Source organism: Argopecten irradians, chromosome 3 (assembly GCF_041381155.1).
Source record: "Argopecten irradians isolate NY chromosome 3, Ai_NY, whole genome shotgun sequence".
In the NCBI taxonomy this organism is placed as follows: Eukaryota; Metazoa; Mollusca; class Bivalvia; order Pectinida; family Pectinidae; genus Argopecten; species Argopecten irradians.
This window is the reverse complement of record NC_091136.1, coordinates 47709451-47722745: the sequence shown is the minus strand read 5'-3', so window position 1 is coordinate 47722745 and position 13295 is coordinate 47709451. Positions and strand designations below refer to the sequence as shown.

Below are 13295 nucleotides of genomic sequence, written 5' to 3'. Positions count from 1 at the left end.
AATTTCATTTAAAGAAAAAAATATGAAATACTATTTCATTAAACTGTAATTCTGCGGACTTAAATGGCACATGCAACTTCCGGTAGTGAAAGTGAAAGCATCGTCTGTTTAGAATGGCAACGTCCGGCTCAATTAAAGAAGAACCTAATGAAGCTATTGACTTGGAAAAAAGGTAACAGCGGGTTTTGCTTTCATCTTAGATAGTTTGAATAACTGTTTTACACGAGACTTGTCATATCAGAAACATATATACATATGTATATATGTTTCCAAGGATTTATAAGTGAGAAGGATTCGTGACTGTCTCTTTACACTACTAAACACCACACGAGACGCCTATGAACCGGGAATAAAAACCGTTTTTCTCAACAAATACTTGTCTTATCAAGTCAAACGAAACACCAATGTAAAGTTTATTAAATTTTACAACGTTTATCACTTGCTTAAAGGACGGAAGATTTAGAAGATATGTCTTAAATTTTCGTTAAAAAGTACGACAGCTCATGAAATGACGGTCCCGCTTTAGAAAGTAAGACGGTAACCCTCGCACCCGCAAATTACATCAAAGGCTGCGCCGGCAGATATCAAAGGAAAACGGTCGTCGCCCAACGTCACGGTCAGTGCACAAACACAAAAGCTCCTACGTTGTACTCCCCCAAAACCCACTGTCAGAAACATATATACATATGTATATATGTTTCTGGTCATATCCAACTCACAGCATGTCTGTATAACGTTATGTTGTCTTGTTGACGAAACAGACTACTCGTATTCGACCCAATAAGCGCCCAGGGCGTTTAAAAAATTGAAATGAAAAGGTGCTAATGAGAGTTAATTATTGCAAATCTATACAGTTATGTGTAGTTTTGGTCTTTCTTTATGCGTGGGCAATTGAAATCGAGGCCCCAAAAAGGGAGAGGGGCGTTTATAGGGACATGGGCGCTAATTGGGTCGAATACGGTATTGATATGTTTTACCATTACTAGACTGTTAGAAAACTGTAAAAGCCACACAGGCCCTTTCCATTTACAAAAATCATACTTAAATATCAACATTGGAATGTAATGGTATATACAAGTATTAGCTTCCCAAAAGCTAAGAATGCTACCATACAGCAGTATTTAATAGGAAGCAATGATAGGAAAGCTTGAGGAATTGTTCTCAAATATTTAATTGATTCCAATATATTTCCATTTGCTCGGGTCTGACACTATATAACCTTACCAACCAAAAAGGATATTTATGAGATCATAATTCTCCTATAAAGTGTTCTCCCGTTGGTGTAGTGATATGTTTAACATGTATTGTGACGTCGTTCTGACGGATGTCATGACATAACGACGCAATGTTCTCACAGTTAGGATTTATAAGTGAGAGGGATTCATGACTGTCTCTTTACGGTGTCTCTTTACACTACTAAACACCACACAGGACGCCTATGAACAGAACCAGAAATAAAAAACTTTTTTATCAACAAATACTTGTCTTATCGAGTCAAACAAAACACCAATATAAAGTTTATTAAATTTCACAACGTTTAGGACTTGCTTTAAGGATGGAAGATTTAGAAGAAATGTCTTAAATTTTTGTTGTTAAAGAAATGCAACAGTTCATGAAATGATAAGCACGCTTAAGAAAGTAAGACGGTAACCCTCACACCCGCAAGCTATATCAAAGGTAGTACCGGTGGATATAAAAGGAAAATCAGTCGTCGCCCAACGTCACAGTGTACAAAAACAAAAGCTCCTGCGCTGCACTTACCCCAAACCAAGTGTGACTTATCCTTCTCATATACATCCTTGATTTTTAGTAACAAATCCATACTCCAATTGGGGTAAAATACTCTAGTTTGCATATAATACGCAAGTTGGTGGTTTTCCCCTTCCAGTATAAGACAGTAATCAGGTTGGGCAAACGTACTGGGCACAACCCTTTAGTGCATATGGGTTACCAGTAACCCATTTGAGTATCGGTTACCTGTTTGAGTAATCAATAAGTTACCCAAATGAGGAATTCTATAAAAGAAAAATGTATGACATTGTTTTAAACTTTTTTCATCAAAAAAGGGGGTAATATTTTTGACATGGCACCATTACTAACATAGCTTAGTACATAATTATCTAATTGGGACAAACTTCATTGGATCAATTTTGGTAAAAGTCACAAGGTAAATCACCTCCATCGCTTACTGTGGTGCTAAAAATAGAACACAGGAAAAACTTTTGCACTGAATTTCCCTGATGGCTTAGTGAATACGAATTATAAAGCACACATGCTGTAACACACAAAACATTGCTTTAAAGGTATATTTGATTTTGATGAAACTAATAATTTGTTGCCTCTGTTTTCTCCTCTTATAGAGTTAATAGAAAATCATAATGGTAACATGTCTTCTCTTATAGTTGCTGCAAAGTAGAAAATTAAAATACACTTATTATACCCATTTTTTTCCATTGTCTAGATTCATTGAGCTGTGCCAGACATATACAGATGGAATAACTGATGCAATTATACAGCAAGAGTTTCCACAGTGTAACGCCAACCAACGAGTCACTGCCATTAACAGACTGCTATCAACGGTAACATATAAGCTTTTATGTTGTAGAAGTCTTTATGAATTGTGACCGTCATTTAGTTAATATTCATTGCTCTTAAAGTTCTTATTGTCTTTATTTCTATGATTTATATGACAGATACAATAACGTATAATATTATATACTGTATCTTACATTACAGGGAAAAGTTGATCTGCTGAAACGAGGATCTAGCCTGGTATATAAATTAAAAGACCCAGATGCTGCCAGGTAATCCATAATGTTCCATATGTTTCTAGGTTATCATACTCACCATATACGTATATGTGTGTACTTTTACACTATAGGGTTGCTCCGATTATTTGAGTTCATCGAGGACCATTTGTTTGGGGAGTTTGATTAATTAAGAAATCTGTAATCATGTTTCTTCGGAATTGCCCAATATCATGATAAACGAGAGTGTATAATTAGCCGGTCAGTATAACATGCAAGAAATGTCAAAGGAAACTTGTCACAATCAATCACTTGTGTGTGTTGTTGCTCATATCATTTCAAATACCAAGCGTCTAAATGAATTGAAGAGCACATAAGCACTATGTAGTAATGTTCAGAGGAATATGATTTTATTTGTGAAAACATAAGCGACCTGGGAACATGGCAACATGTGAGCCTATAGAAGAATGTTTGTACAATTTCCCTGTAAAACGTATGCGGTCAAATATAGTCCTTTTTAATTGATCATTGATTAGTTACACAAAACAGATCATCGACCATAAACTTTCAACCAATTCCCAACACTATTTTACACATACTACAGATGGGCTACAAGTGAGATTTTCTGTTTTTATGGGGGATCTGTAATGTCTATATAGTATTATACACTGACTTTGACATTTGTCTAATATCAAGATTTTATTTCAGTCAAGCAAAAGGAGGTGACAACCAAGAGAAACTAGTTTATCAAATAATCAAGGATGCAAGCAACAAAGGTAATTTAATAAACTGTACATTAATTTGTAAAACATAGATCATTCAATAAGTTATTAGCTCACCTGCCCGAAGGGCAAGTGAGCTTATGTCTTGGAGAGGCGTCCGTCATCCATCCGTCGTACGGCCGTCCTTCCTGCGTCAACTTTTCCATTTAAACAACTTCTTCTCCAAAACCTGGAGACCTAGGGTCCTGATATTTGACTTATAGCATGCTGAGATGAAGAGCTACCAAGTTTATTCAAATGAATGACATTGACCTTCATTTAAGGTCAGAGGGATCAAATAGGTGAAAATCTTTAATGGACTTTTTAATAACCAAGAGGCCCGGAGACCTAATATTGGGCCAGTGACATGCTGGGATGAAGGGCTACCAAGTATGTTCAAATGAATGACCATGACCTTCATTCAAGGTCACAGGGGTCAAATAGCCTGAAATATCTTGATACGACTTCTACTTCATAACCAAGAGGCGTAGAGACCTGATCTTTGGCATGTGACATGCTGGGATGAAGTGCGACCAAGTCTGTTCAAATGAATGACCTTGACCTTCATTCAAGGTCACAGGGTTCAAATAGCCTGAAATCTTTAACAGACTTCTTAGTAACCAAGAGGCCTAGGGACCTGATATTGGGTCTGTGGCATGCTGGATGAAGGGCTACCAAGTTTGTTCAAATGAATGACCTTGACCTTCATTCAAGGTCACAGAGGTCAAATAGGCTAAAATCTTGAAATGACTTCTTCTTAATAACCAAGAGGTATAGGGCCTCTAACATGTGTGGGCATGATATAAATTCTTATTCACTCTCCTATTTGTTAAGTATGAACCATGCATGATTACCAGATAGCATGTGAGCAATTCGGGCCATTTGGGCCCTTGTTTTTACCTACAGCCATCATGTTTCATCCGTCATCGTCCGCCGTGCGCCATGCGCTGTCCACCGTCTGCCGTGCATTAACTTTTCACATTTTGAACTTCTTCTCAAGTTCTACCAGTGGGATTTGGCTGAAACTTGTATGAAATGATCCTGACATGGTCCGGACAAAGTATTGTTATTTTTCGGGTCGATCCGAAATCCAAGATGGCCACCACAGCCGCCATCTTGAAAACGCATTTTGAACTTCTTCTCAAGTTCTACCAGTGGGATTTGGCAGAAACTTGCATGAAATGATCCTGACATGGTCACGACAAAGTGTTGTTATTTTTTCGGGTCAATCGGAAATCCAAGATGGCCGCCACAGCCACAATCTTGAAAACACATTTTGAACTTCTCAAGTTCTACCGGTGGGATTTGGCTGAAACTTGCATGAAATGATCCTGACATGGTCCCGACAAAGTGTTGTTATTTTTCGGGTCGATCTGAAATCCAAGATGGCTGCCATCTTGAAAACACATTTTGAACTTCTTCTCAAGTTCTACCGGTGCGATTTGGCTGAAACTTGCATGAACTGATCCTGACATGGTCACGACAAAGTGTTGTTATTTTTCAGGGCAATCTGAAATCCAAGATGGCCGCCACAGCCGCCATCTTGAAAACACATTTTGGACCTTACATGGTCCTGACAAAGTGTTGTTATTTTTCGTGTTGTTATTTTTCGGGTCGATCTGAAATCCAAGATGGCCACCACAGCCACCATCTTGAAAACACATTTTGAACTTCTTCTCAAATTCTACTGGTGCTTTTTGGCTGAAACTTGCATGAAATGATCCTGACATGGTCCCAACAAAGTGTTGTTATTTTTCGGGGCAATCTGAAATCCAAGATGGCCGCCAACTTGAAAACACATTTTGAACTTCTCAAGTTCTACCGGTGCGATTTGGCTGAAACTTGCATGAAATGATCCTGACATGGTCCTGACAAAGTGTTGTTATTTTTCGGGTTGATCCGAAATCCAAGATGGCCGCCACAGCCGCCATCTTGAAAACACATTTTGAACCTTACATGGTCCCGACAAAGTGTTGTTATTTTTCGGGTCGATCTGAAATCCAAGATGGCAGCCACAGCCACCATCTTGAAAACACATTTTGAACTTCTTCTCAAATTCTACTGGTGCTTTTTGGCTGAAACTTGCATGAAATGATCCTGACATGGTCCCGACAAAGTGTTGTTATTTTTCGGGTCAATCTGAAATCCAAGATGGCCGCCACAGTCGCCATCTTGAAAACACATTTTGAACTTCTTCTCAAGTTCTACCGAAGGGATTTGGCTGAAACTTGCATGAAATGATCCTGACATGGTCCTGACAAAGTATTGTTACATCTCTGGTTGATCCCAAATCGAAGATGACACTATATCTAATTAATTTCCTATATGTTAAGGCCCTTGGGCCTCTTGCTTGAAATAAAATTTGTTGAAAGAAATTGAAAATGATCATGACATGATCCTGACAAAGTGACACCATATATAATTAATTTTACTATTGTCAAGGTAGTCAGATGACCGTTAAGGCCCTTTGGGCCTCTTGTTATAAATAATTGACCTATCATGTCAAATTTAAAGAAGGAAAGCCTTGTTATAGCAGATATCACAATAGATGTATACAAAAATGTAAACAATCAGGTTTATATTTTTTGTGGCTACTAAATATTTTGTGATTTTGATTTTAAAACAGTTTCAAGAAATTGAATTTTCATGGAATTAAAATTGAATGGCATTTCCTTTCAATATTAGAAAGGTAAGAATATTTCCACAGAGACAAACTTTTATGAATTTATTTTGATCACGAAAGTTCTAAAGTGTTGTGATGGAGCAGGGTGTCCAGTGGGTCATTCAGAAATTCAATTTGACCTTGTTTGTCAAGTTTTGTGTCTCCGATACAACTACTACAGGGATACTCTGATTGGTTCAATGTAATAAGTTTTTATTGTTAATTTGTTGGATCACCTTTACACATTTTGTATGGACAATTTAATGATATTAATCTACCAATATTCTTTGCAGGTATATGGATCAGGGACATCAGATACAAATGTAATCTCCTTCTAACTCAAGTCAACAAGATCTTAAAAAACTTAGAAAGCAAGAAATTGATCAAAGCTGTCAAGTCTGTTGCAGTAAGTATGCTGTATTTTATACTTTGTATTAAAAAAAGAAGAGCAGAATTTCCTGATCCGCCTGACCTGTGTTCCGATCACGAACTTTACAAACAGTAGACTGAGGCTACCAAAAAATCAAGTCCAGTCCTTCTACATATTTTCCTCCTTTCTCAAAGTCCCTACTCCAAATGTCTGATGGAGGTTCTATTACTTGGACTACCTGGTTACTGGTGTTTGAATAAGTTTAGCCTCTAATCAGTCTTGAAAAAAAGTCATTTTGCCCATTTCAAGTTTTCCATATTTACTGTCAAAAATCACATTCTGTTATTTCATCATACTTATTATAAATCATGATAGTAATATAAGAAATTGTGATAGAAAAATGGATAAATATATGACAACTGTGACCTTTGACAGGCCTCCAAGAAGAAGGTGTACATGCTGTACAACTTGGAACCTGACCGGACTGTGACAGGAGGAGCATGGTACAGTGACCAGGATTTTGAGTCTGAATTTGTGGAGGTTCTTAATCAGCAATGTTTCAAGTATCTGGAGCAAAAGGTGCATTTTACATATTGCTGGTAGTCTACATTCTCTCTAACTGACAAAGTTGTATTATGGAATACATGTAATGGTAGTTAAAATTTGTCTTTAAGATGTGTTAAGGTTCCTGTCACCTGTGTCATATAAAGCCCCTTTCTTCATTAGCTGTTTCATAGGCTGGTTAGTTGGATATAGCTAACTTGAAAATTTCTAAGAGATAATTATATATACAAAGTTGTTGCTTAGGGATATCTAGAACGAATAATCATACTCTGCCTCCACTCTGTACTGACGACCATCTGTCAGAAATCTCAGTTCAGAGCTACGTCATCGCAGCTAAGGAATATCATGATAAATGCTTCCATGATGTTAAAACATTGGAAAGATACAGGATTCAGTAGTTATGAAGTAGAATTCATGTGAATATCAATGTGCCATTTTCATTATTACCTGACAAGTATAAGATTGTTTTCCATTAATCTTCGGCTTGAATATCATTAAAATTGACCTGAAATTTATCTTTTCATCCATACTATAGATTTGTAGTTTGATCTTTAGTTTCGGTTATTACCAATACTCTAAGAAGACTTAGTATCACTAACTCAGAAGGACAAATAGATGTTTCATGTCTATAAAGGTGCTGTATATCTTTCGTGCTTTCCTTTCAGGCTACCCTTGCAAGGGAGAACCAAATAGACCCCATAGCACAGAGGAATGCTGCCTTTACCTCCTTATCAGATGTGTGGAAATACATCTCAGAGCTAGGCATCAGTAAGGTAGGAAGTGCAATCTTTTAATTCATTATAAGAAATACAACCAAGGGTATGCTCTTTATTTTCACTGCAGTCACTCTATGTAATCATACAATTGCTTTATTAATTTGGCTTTGTCCAGTTGGCTTTCATCATCCCATAACCACCAAAGGAAAGAATTGCAGTGTTAAACCCAATAATTTTACAGGTTCTTTTTATAGTCTTTCATAGAATTAAGATATTTGGATGCACATTACAGCAAAATTTATTCCTTTATATTGCTCTCATTTACTGGCAAAAGGAATTACTGCCGTTCTATCATAAGATTGCACGATTGTGTTACAGTACTAGTATATCGACTCACTGTAGTAGATTACATCGCTACATGTTACAGGTGAAGTGCCTATGTAACACGCATTGTGATTGGCTGAGTTGATCTAAAAATAGAAGAGAAAAACGTGTGTGCACAGTAAAGCTGTTTTTTTTAGCCTGCCATGCTTGGTCTCATTTTCTTCCGATATTCGACGAATTTAACAACTTCTTCACTAACCTTTGTTGGTGTCATGATAGACCGAACACGTGGAAGCAGAGAACCATGTTGTTCCTTGCACAACTTTGCGATGTTTCCGACAGGTGGATTTACAAACGTCGGCCGCTTTGGATATGTTTCCATAGGACACCCCATGCCATCATTGTACATTTTCACTACCCTTTCGCGTACTTTTAGATCGGTTCGTGGCTTTGACATGTCGACATATGATCGGTTGAGGACTGCTTCTAATTTTGGCTGTGATCGGTTGAATCGCTTCTAATTTTGGCGCAATTTTAGCGAGAGATTAAAATAGTAACGTAACGTTACACATGTGCAAACTCACATGCATCTTACCGGTAACTTATAATATGCACGCGTTGGCAGCCGACGATTTTTAGTACTTCCACACTTTTTTATTCAGTATAAAGTTCAAATTCAGAGTTAAATTGACATTTTAAATATACCTTACCATATGAAACTGAACAGTTGTTTTAGCAGATACTTTCTTCTTGACCTTCATATTTATTCATTAACGGTACCAGTATTATCATGTTTAAATCAATATTATGTATTCTTCTACAGCTAGTATAACCTGATTGTGTGTTATCTCTTTCCATGTTTGATTTTTTTTCAATCATCTTATTTATATATTTACAACAGCTATTTCAGGAAACTCTGTCAGTCAAGTTCGTCACATGTGCTAGGTGTACTACGGAAAAAACCACCCAACAGTCATGTATATTACCAAGGACGTATCCTTGATATTACAGCGCGAATTCTATATATCAGCGTTATTTATTTTTACAGCGTAATACTTCTATTTTACAAATATTAATTTTTCAGATGTTTATCTATGAACATTTGTAATTGTTTCGACGTACTTACAACGTCCCGATTGCACAAATAGGTTGCATTGTGTAACGTTTATTTATATACACACTTCAGCCAATCACAATGCGTGTTACATAGACACTTCACCTGTACCATGTAGCGATGTAATCTACTACAGTGAGTCGATACACTAGTACTGTAACACAATCGTGCAATCTTATGATAGAACGGCAGTAATATATTGACATACAATTGTATACCTGTGATAAAAATAAAATGTGAATTTACTTTTAAGTACCCAAATGCTAATCTACCATGAACAATTCTGTCACCTGTGTTATATTGTTATAGCATTAAAGTATGTAACAATTGTGATAATACATCATTTGTAGAATGACACCTTACACATATATGTAGTTTTGTATACAAATTTTGAAATGATAAAATCACATTCGAATGCTGTAGAGTTTTAGGTATCGGCTGATTTCATCCACTTCAGGTACAGCTTTCTGTAGACGATATTGAAACAATCATGGATACCCTCATATATGATGGGAAAGTAGAAAGATCCATGACAGCAGGTTCAGGAGAGGCTAGTTCCAAGTTGTACCGTGCAATGAAACCACTTGTACCAACCACTGGACTCATGAGGATGCCCTGTGGATCCTGCCCTGTAGGTTAACAGCTAATGTTTCTGGGGGTTTTAGGACAGATATTGCCATTTGTTTCTTACTAATTTTAAGCTGAGATGTTCCTACATATTACTACTTTCCTCCCCCTATCAGATGCTAGTTCGAAAAGTACACGTATATAGCTTCTACTAGGTAAGGTACAATCAGTGAATGGTTTTGGTCTTTCTCTCAGTTCTCAAACTTTTCTCCATCTCCTAAACCTTGTACACTTGTAAATGACCTAGCTGTTATAAAAGGACTTTCTGACAATAAACATTAAACGATAGAATTAATATATATAAGCCAAAGCAATTTAATGAGAAATTTAATGAATGATATGTTTCCTTCCACAGGTTTTCGACCAGTGCTTTGAAGGAGGTCCTGTGTCACCAACAAACTGTGTTTACATGAAGGAATGGCTTGAAATCTGACCAAAGTGAAAACTGAATAGCCTATACATATGTGGTGAACAATTCACTTCTATTGAGCTTCAGGCTCTGTTTCTTGGTCTGTGCACAAACAGAACATAACAGATGTAACAGAATCCACCGTGAGCAGCAGGATAGTTGGGGTACTATTGGAAAAACAGATCTACAAATTAGCTGAAAGAAAAGTGATGTGGCAGAATCTAGATGACATTTAAGGGGGAAACCCAGTGTCAGTAGACCCTTGAGGGGGAAACCCTGTCCGTATACCCTTGAGGGGGAATCCTGGGTCTGTAGACCTTGAGGGGAAAACCCTGTCCATAGACCCTTGAGAGGAAATCCTGGGTCAGTAGACCCGTGAGGGGGAAACCCTATGTCCGTAGACCCTTGAGGGGGGAATCCTGGGTCTGTAACCCTTGAGGGGGAAACCCTGTCCGTATACCCTTGGAGGGGAATCCTGGGTCTGTAGACCTTGAGGGGGAAACCCTGTCCGTAGACCCTTGAGAGGGGAATCCTGGGTCAGTAAACCCTGGGTCTGTAGACCCTTGAGGGGGAAACCCTGTCCGTATACCCTTGAGGGGGAATCTTGGGTCTGTAGACCTTGAGGGGGAAACCCTATCCGTAGACCTTTGAGAGGGGAATCCTGGGTCAGTAGACCCTTGAGGGGGAAATCCTGGGTCTGTAGACCCTTGAGGGGGGAACCCTGTCCGTATACCCTTGAGGGGGAATCCTGGGTCTGTAGACCTTGAGGGGGAAACCCTGTCCGTAGACCTTTGAGAGGAGAATCCTGGGTCAGTAGACCCTTGAGGGGGAAATCCTATGTCCGAAGACCCTTGAGGGGGGAATCCTGGATCTGTAGACCCTTGAGGGGGAAACCCTGTCCGTATACCCTTGATGGGGAATCCTGGGTCTGTAGACCTTGAGGGGGAAACCCTGTCCATAGACCCTTGAGAGGGGAATCCTGGGTCAGTAGACCTTTGAGGGGGAAATCCTATGTCCGTAGAACCTTGAGGGGGGAACCCTGGGTCAGTAGACCCTTGAGGGGGAAACTCTATGTCCGTAGACCCTTAAGGGTGGAATCCTGGGTCTGTAGACCCTTGAGGGGGAATCCTGTCCGTATACCCTTGAGGGGGAATCCTGGGTCTGTAGACCTTGAAGGGGAAACACTGTCCATAGACCCTTGAGGGGGGAATCCTGGGTCTGTAGACCCTTGAGGGGGAAACTCTGTTCATAGAACTTTGAGGGGGAGTCCTGGGTTTGAGGGGGAAACCATGTCCAAAGATCCTTGAGGGGGAAATCCTGGGTCTGTCGACCTTAAGGGGGTATTTTTATTTCAGTAGACCCTTCAAGTCTGGAATCTTATTTCAGTAAACCTTTGATGGAAAAATGCTCTGTCAGTAGACGCTTGAGGCAGAATTCTATTTCAGTAGACCCTTTAGGGGGGGATTCTATTTCAATAGTCCCTTGAAGGAATCCTGTTTCAGGAGACCTTTGAGAGCGAAGTCTAGAGCTTTTAGGGGGAATCCTATGTTAGTAGCCCGAGGGGGGAATCCAGTGTCAGGAGAGCCTTTAGGAAGACTCCTATGTTAGTAGCTCGAGAGTGAATCCTGTGTTAGTAGAGCCATAAGGGGGACTCCTATGTAAGTAGCCCGAGGGGGGAATCCTGAGTCAGTAGAGCTTTTGGAGGGAATCCTATGTCAGTAGACCTTTTAGGGAATCCTATTTCAGCAGGTAATCCTTCCACTACCCTTGTGTCTGATCAGAAGTTTAACTGAAAACATTTGTCAGAAAACTAAGAACAGGGTTTGCTTTTACAAACACATTGTGATATTTAAAAAATAAAATAAAATGTTAATTGTCAAAATGATTCTGGTTCTGTATCCTAATAGTTCTGAGTGGCATTTGATTAAAAGTAACTTTGTTTCATTGATTGCAAAACCTAGGCCGTTTTCGTTTATCCGGAACAACCCGTTTTACCGTTTGCAAAGAGTCATTATTTCAAGTATAAATCTTGACGGACTTGCAGTTTATGATACATGCCTGTGAGGGCTTTGTCATGGCTTGTCTGAAAACAATGTAAAATCACCAAGTCTGTCTTTGACATGTTCAACCAGGTCCAACCTAGAACGAATATACGTACTGGGCCTACTATACCTTTCGGCCGGGTACGAATTGGTCCCTATGTGTTGTAGTGGAGCACTGCCTCCGAAAATCACTGGGCACTGTTTTCTATACTTTTTTGTAGGTTTCCAATTATTTTATGCATACATATGCATTTATATATTATTTTTTTCAAAACAAACACAACTACCATTCTTATTATCTACCGTACCGCTCAAAAGACGTCAAATTCACAATTTGTGGACTTGTCGTATAAATGCCCTTCATATGTATTATGTAAAAAAAATAATGCATCAATGAGAATTTGATGTTGTATGTGGTTCAGTTTTATTGCCTAGTAGGTAAGCGATATCAAACAAGAACGATAAAATGCAAAAATGTTTTTTTAAGGTTTGCATAATCATTACTTTGCTCCATTAGCAGTAATAGGCAGCCATTGTAGCTCTAAAGACGACACAATTTTCTGTCTAAAAGTCTTTTGAGCTACATTATTGCAGCTAGATCCAACCAGTCTACCTGGTTACATTTATTTCATAGATTGATAATTAATTTTCTCTTTGTTTCTGGCTTTCTGATTGGCCTATTCATTTTTAGGTCATCTGACCTGAAAATCCAATGTGTCTACTCTAAAATACTGAAAAATAACACATATTCAAATGAGGCAAAAAAGTAAGCACACTGACCCCCCATTTTTCTACCTAATTTAGAAAGAACAACCCATTGTATTGTGCTAATAGTCAGATGACCGTTAAGGCCCATGAGCCTCTTGTTTCATTCCACGATGAAAAAAAAGTCAAGAATGGGTGGAAACCTGACGTTATCGTGACGTGACAATAGAAACATTGACATTGAGCTTGTGGCA

At 38.6% G+C, this 13295-nt stretch overlaps 2 protein-coding genes across 2 annotated transcripts; one reads left to right on the top strand and one right to left on the bottom strand.

Moving 5' to 3' along the window:
- The first annotated feature begins 51 nt into the window (after positions 1 to 51).
- LOC138318858 (DNA-directed RNA polymerase III subunit RPC6-like) lies at positions 52 to 12176 on the top strand. The gene is made up of 9 exons (XM_069261622.1): positions 52 to 172; positions 2462 to 2579; positions 2737 to 2804; positions 3456 to 3523; positions 6464 to 6576; positions 6976 to 7119; positions 7770 to 7877; positions 9716 to 9889; positions 10241 to 12176. Exons 1-9 carry the CDS (start codon positions 114 to 116, stop codon positions 10316 to 10318), a joined length of 930 nt encoding a protein of 309 aa, XP_069117723.1. The 5' UTR covers positions 52 to 113; the 3' UTR covers positions 10319 to 12176.
- On the bottom strand, positions 10684 to 11253 carry LOC138319710 (acidic proline-rich protein PRP25-like). The gene has a single exon (XM_069262850.1). It carries the CDS (start codon positions 11251 to 11253, stop codon positions 10684 to 10686), a length of 570 nt encoding a protein of 189 aa, XP_069118951.1.
- Positions 12177 to 13295: the final 1119 nt, after the last annotated feature.

Excerpts from the sequence above, each read along its gene's own strand:
- LOC138318858 (XM_069261622.1), top strand. The coding sequence starts at position 114 with ATGGCAACGTCCGGCTCAATTAAAGAAGAACCTAATGAAGCTATTGAC. Across the intron at positions 6,577-6,975 it reads AAGCTGTCAAGTCTGTTGCA|GCCTCCAAGAAGAAGGTGTA; the intron begins GTAAGTATGCTG and ends GACCTTTGACAG. Across the intron at positions 9,890-10,240 it reads TGCCCTGTGGATCCTGCCCT|GTTTTCGACCAGTGCTTTGA; the intron begins GTAGGTTAACAG and ends TTCCTTCCACAG.
- LOC138319710 (XM_069262850.1), bottom strand. The coding sequence starts at position 11,253 with ATGGACAGGGTTTCCCCCTCAAGGTCTACAGACCCAGGATTCCCCATC.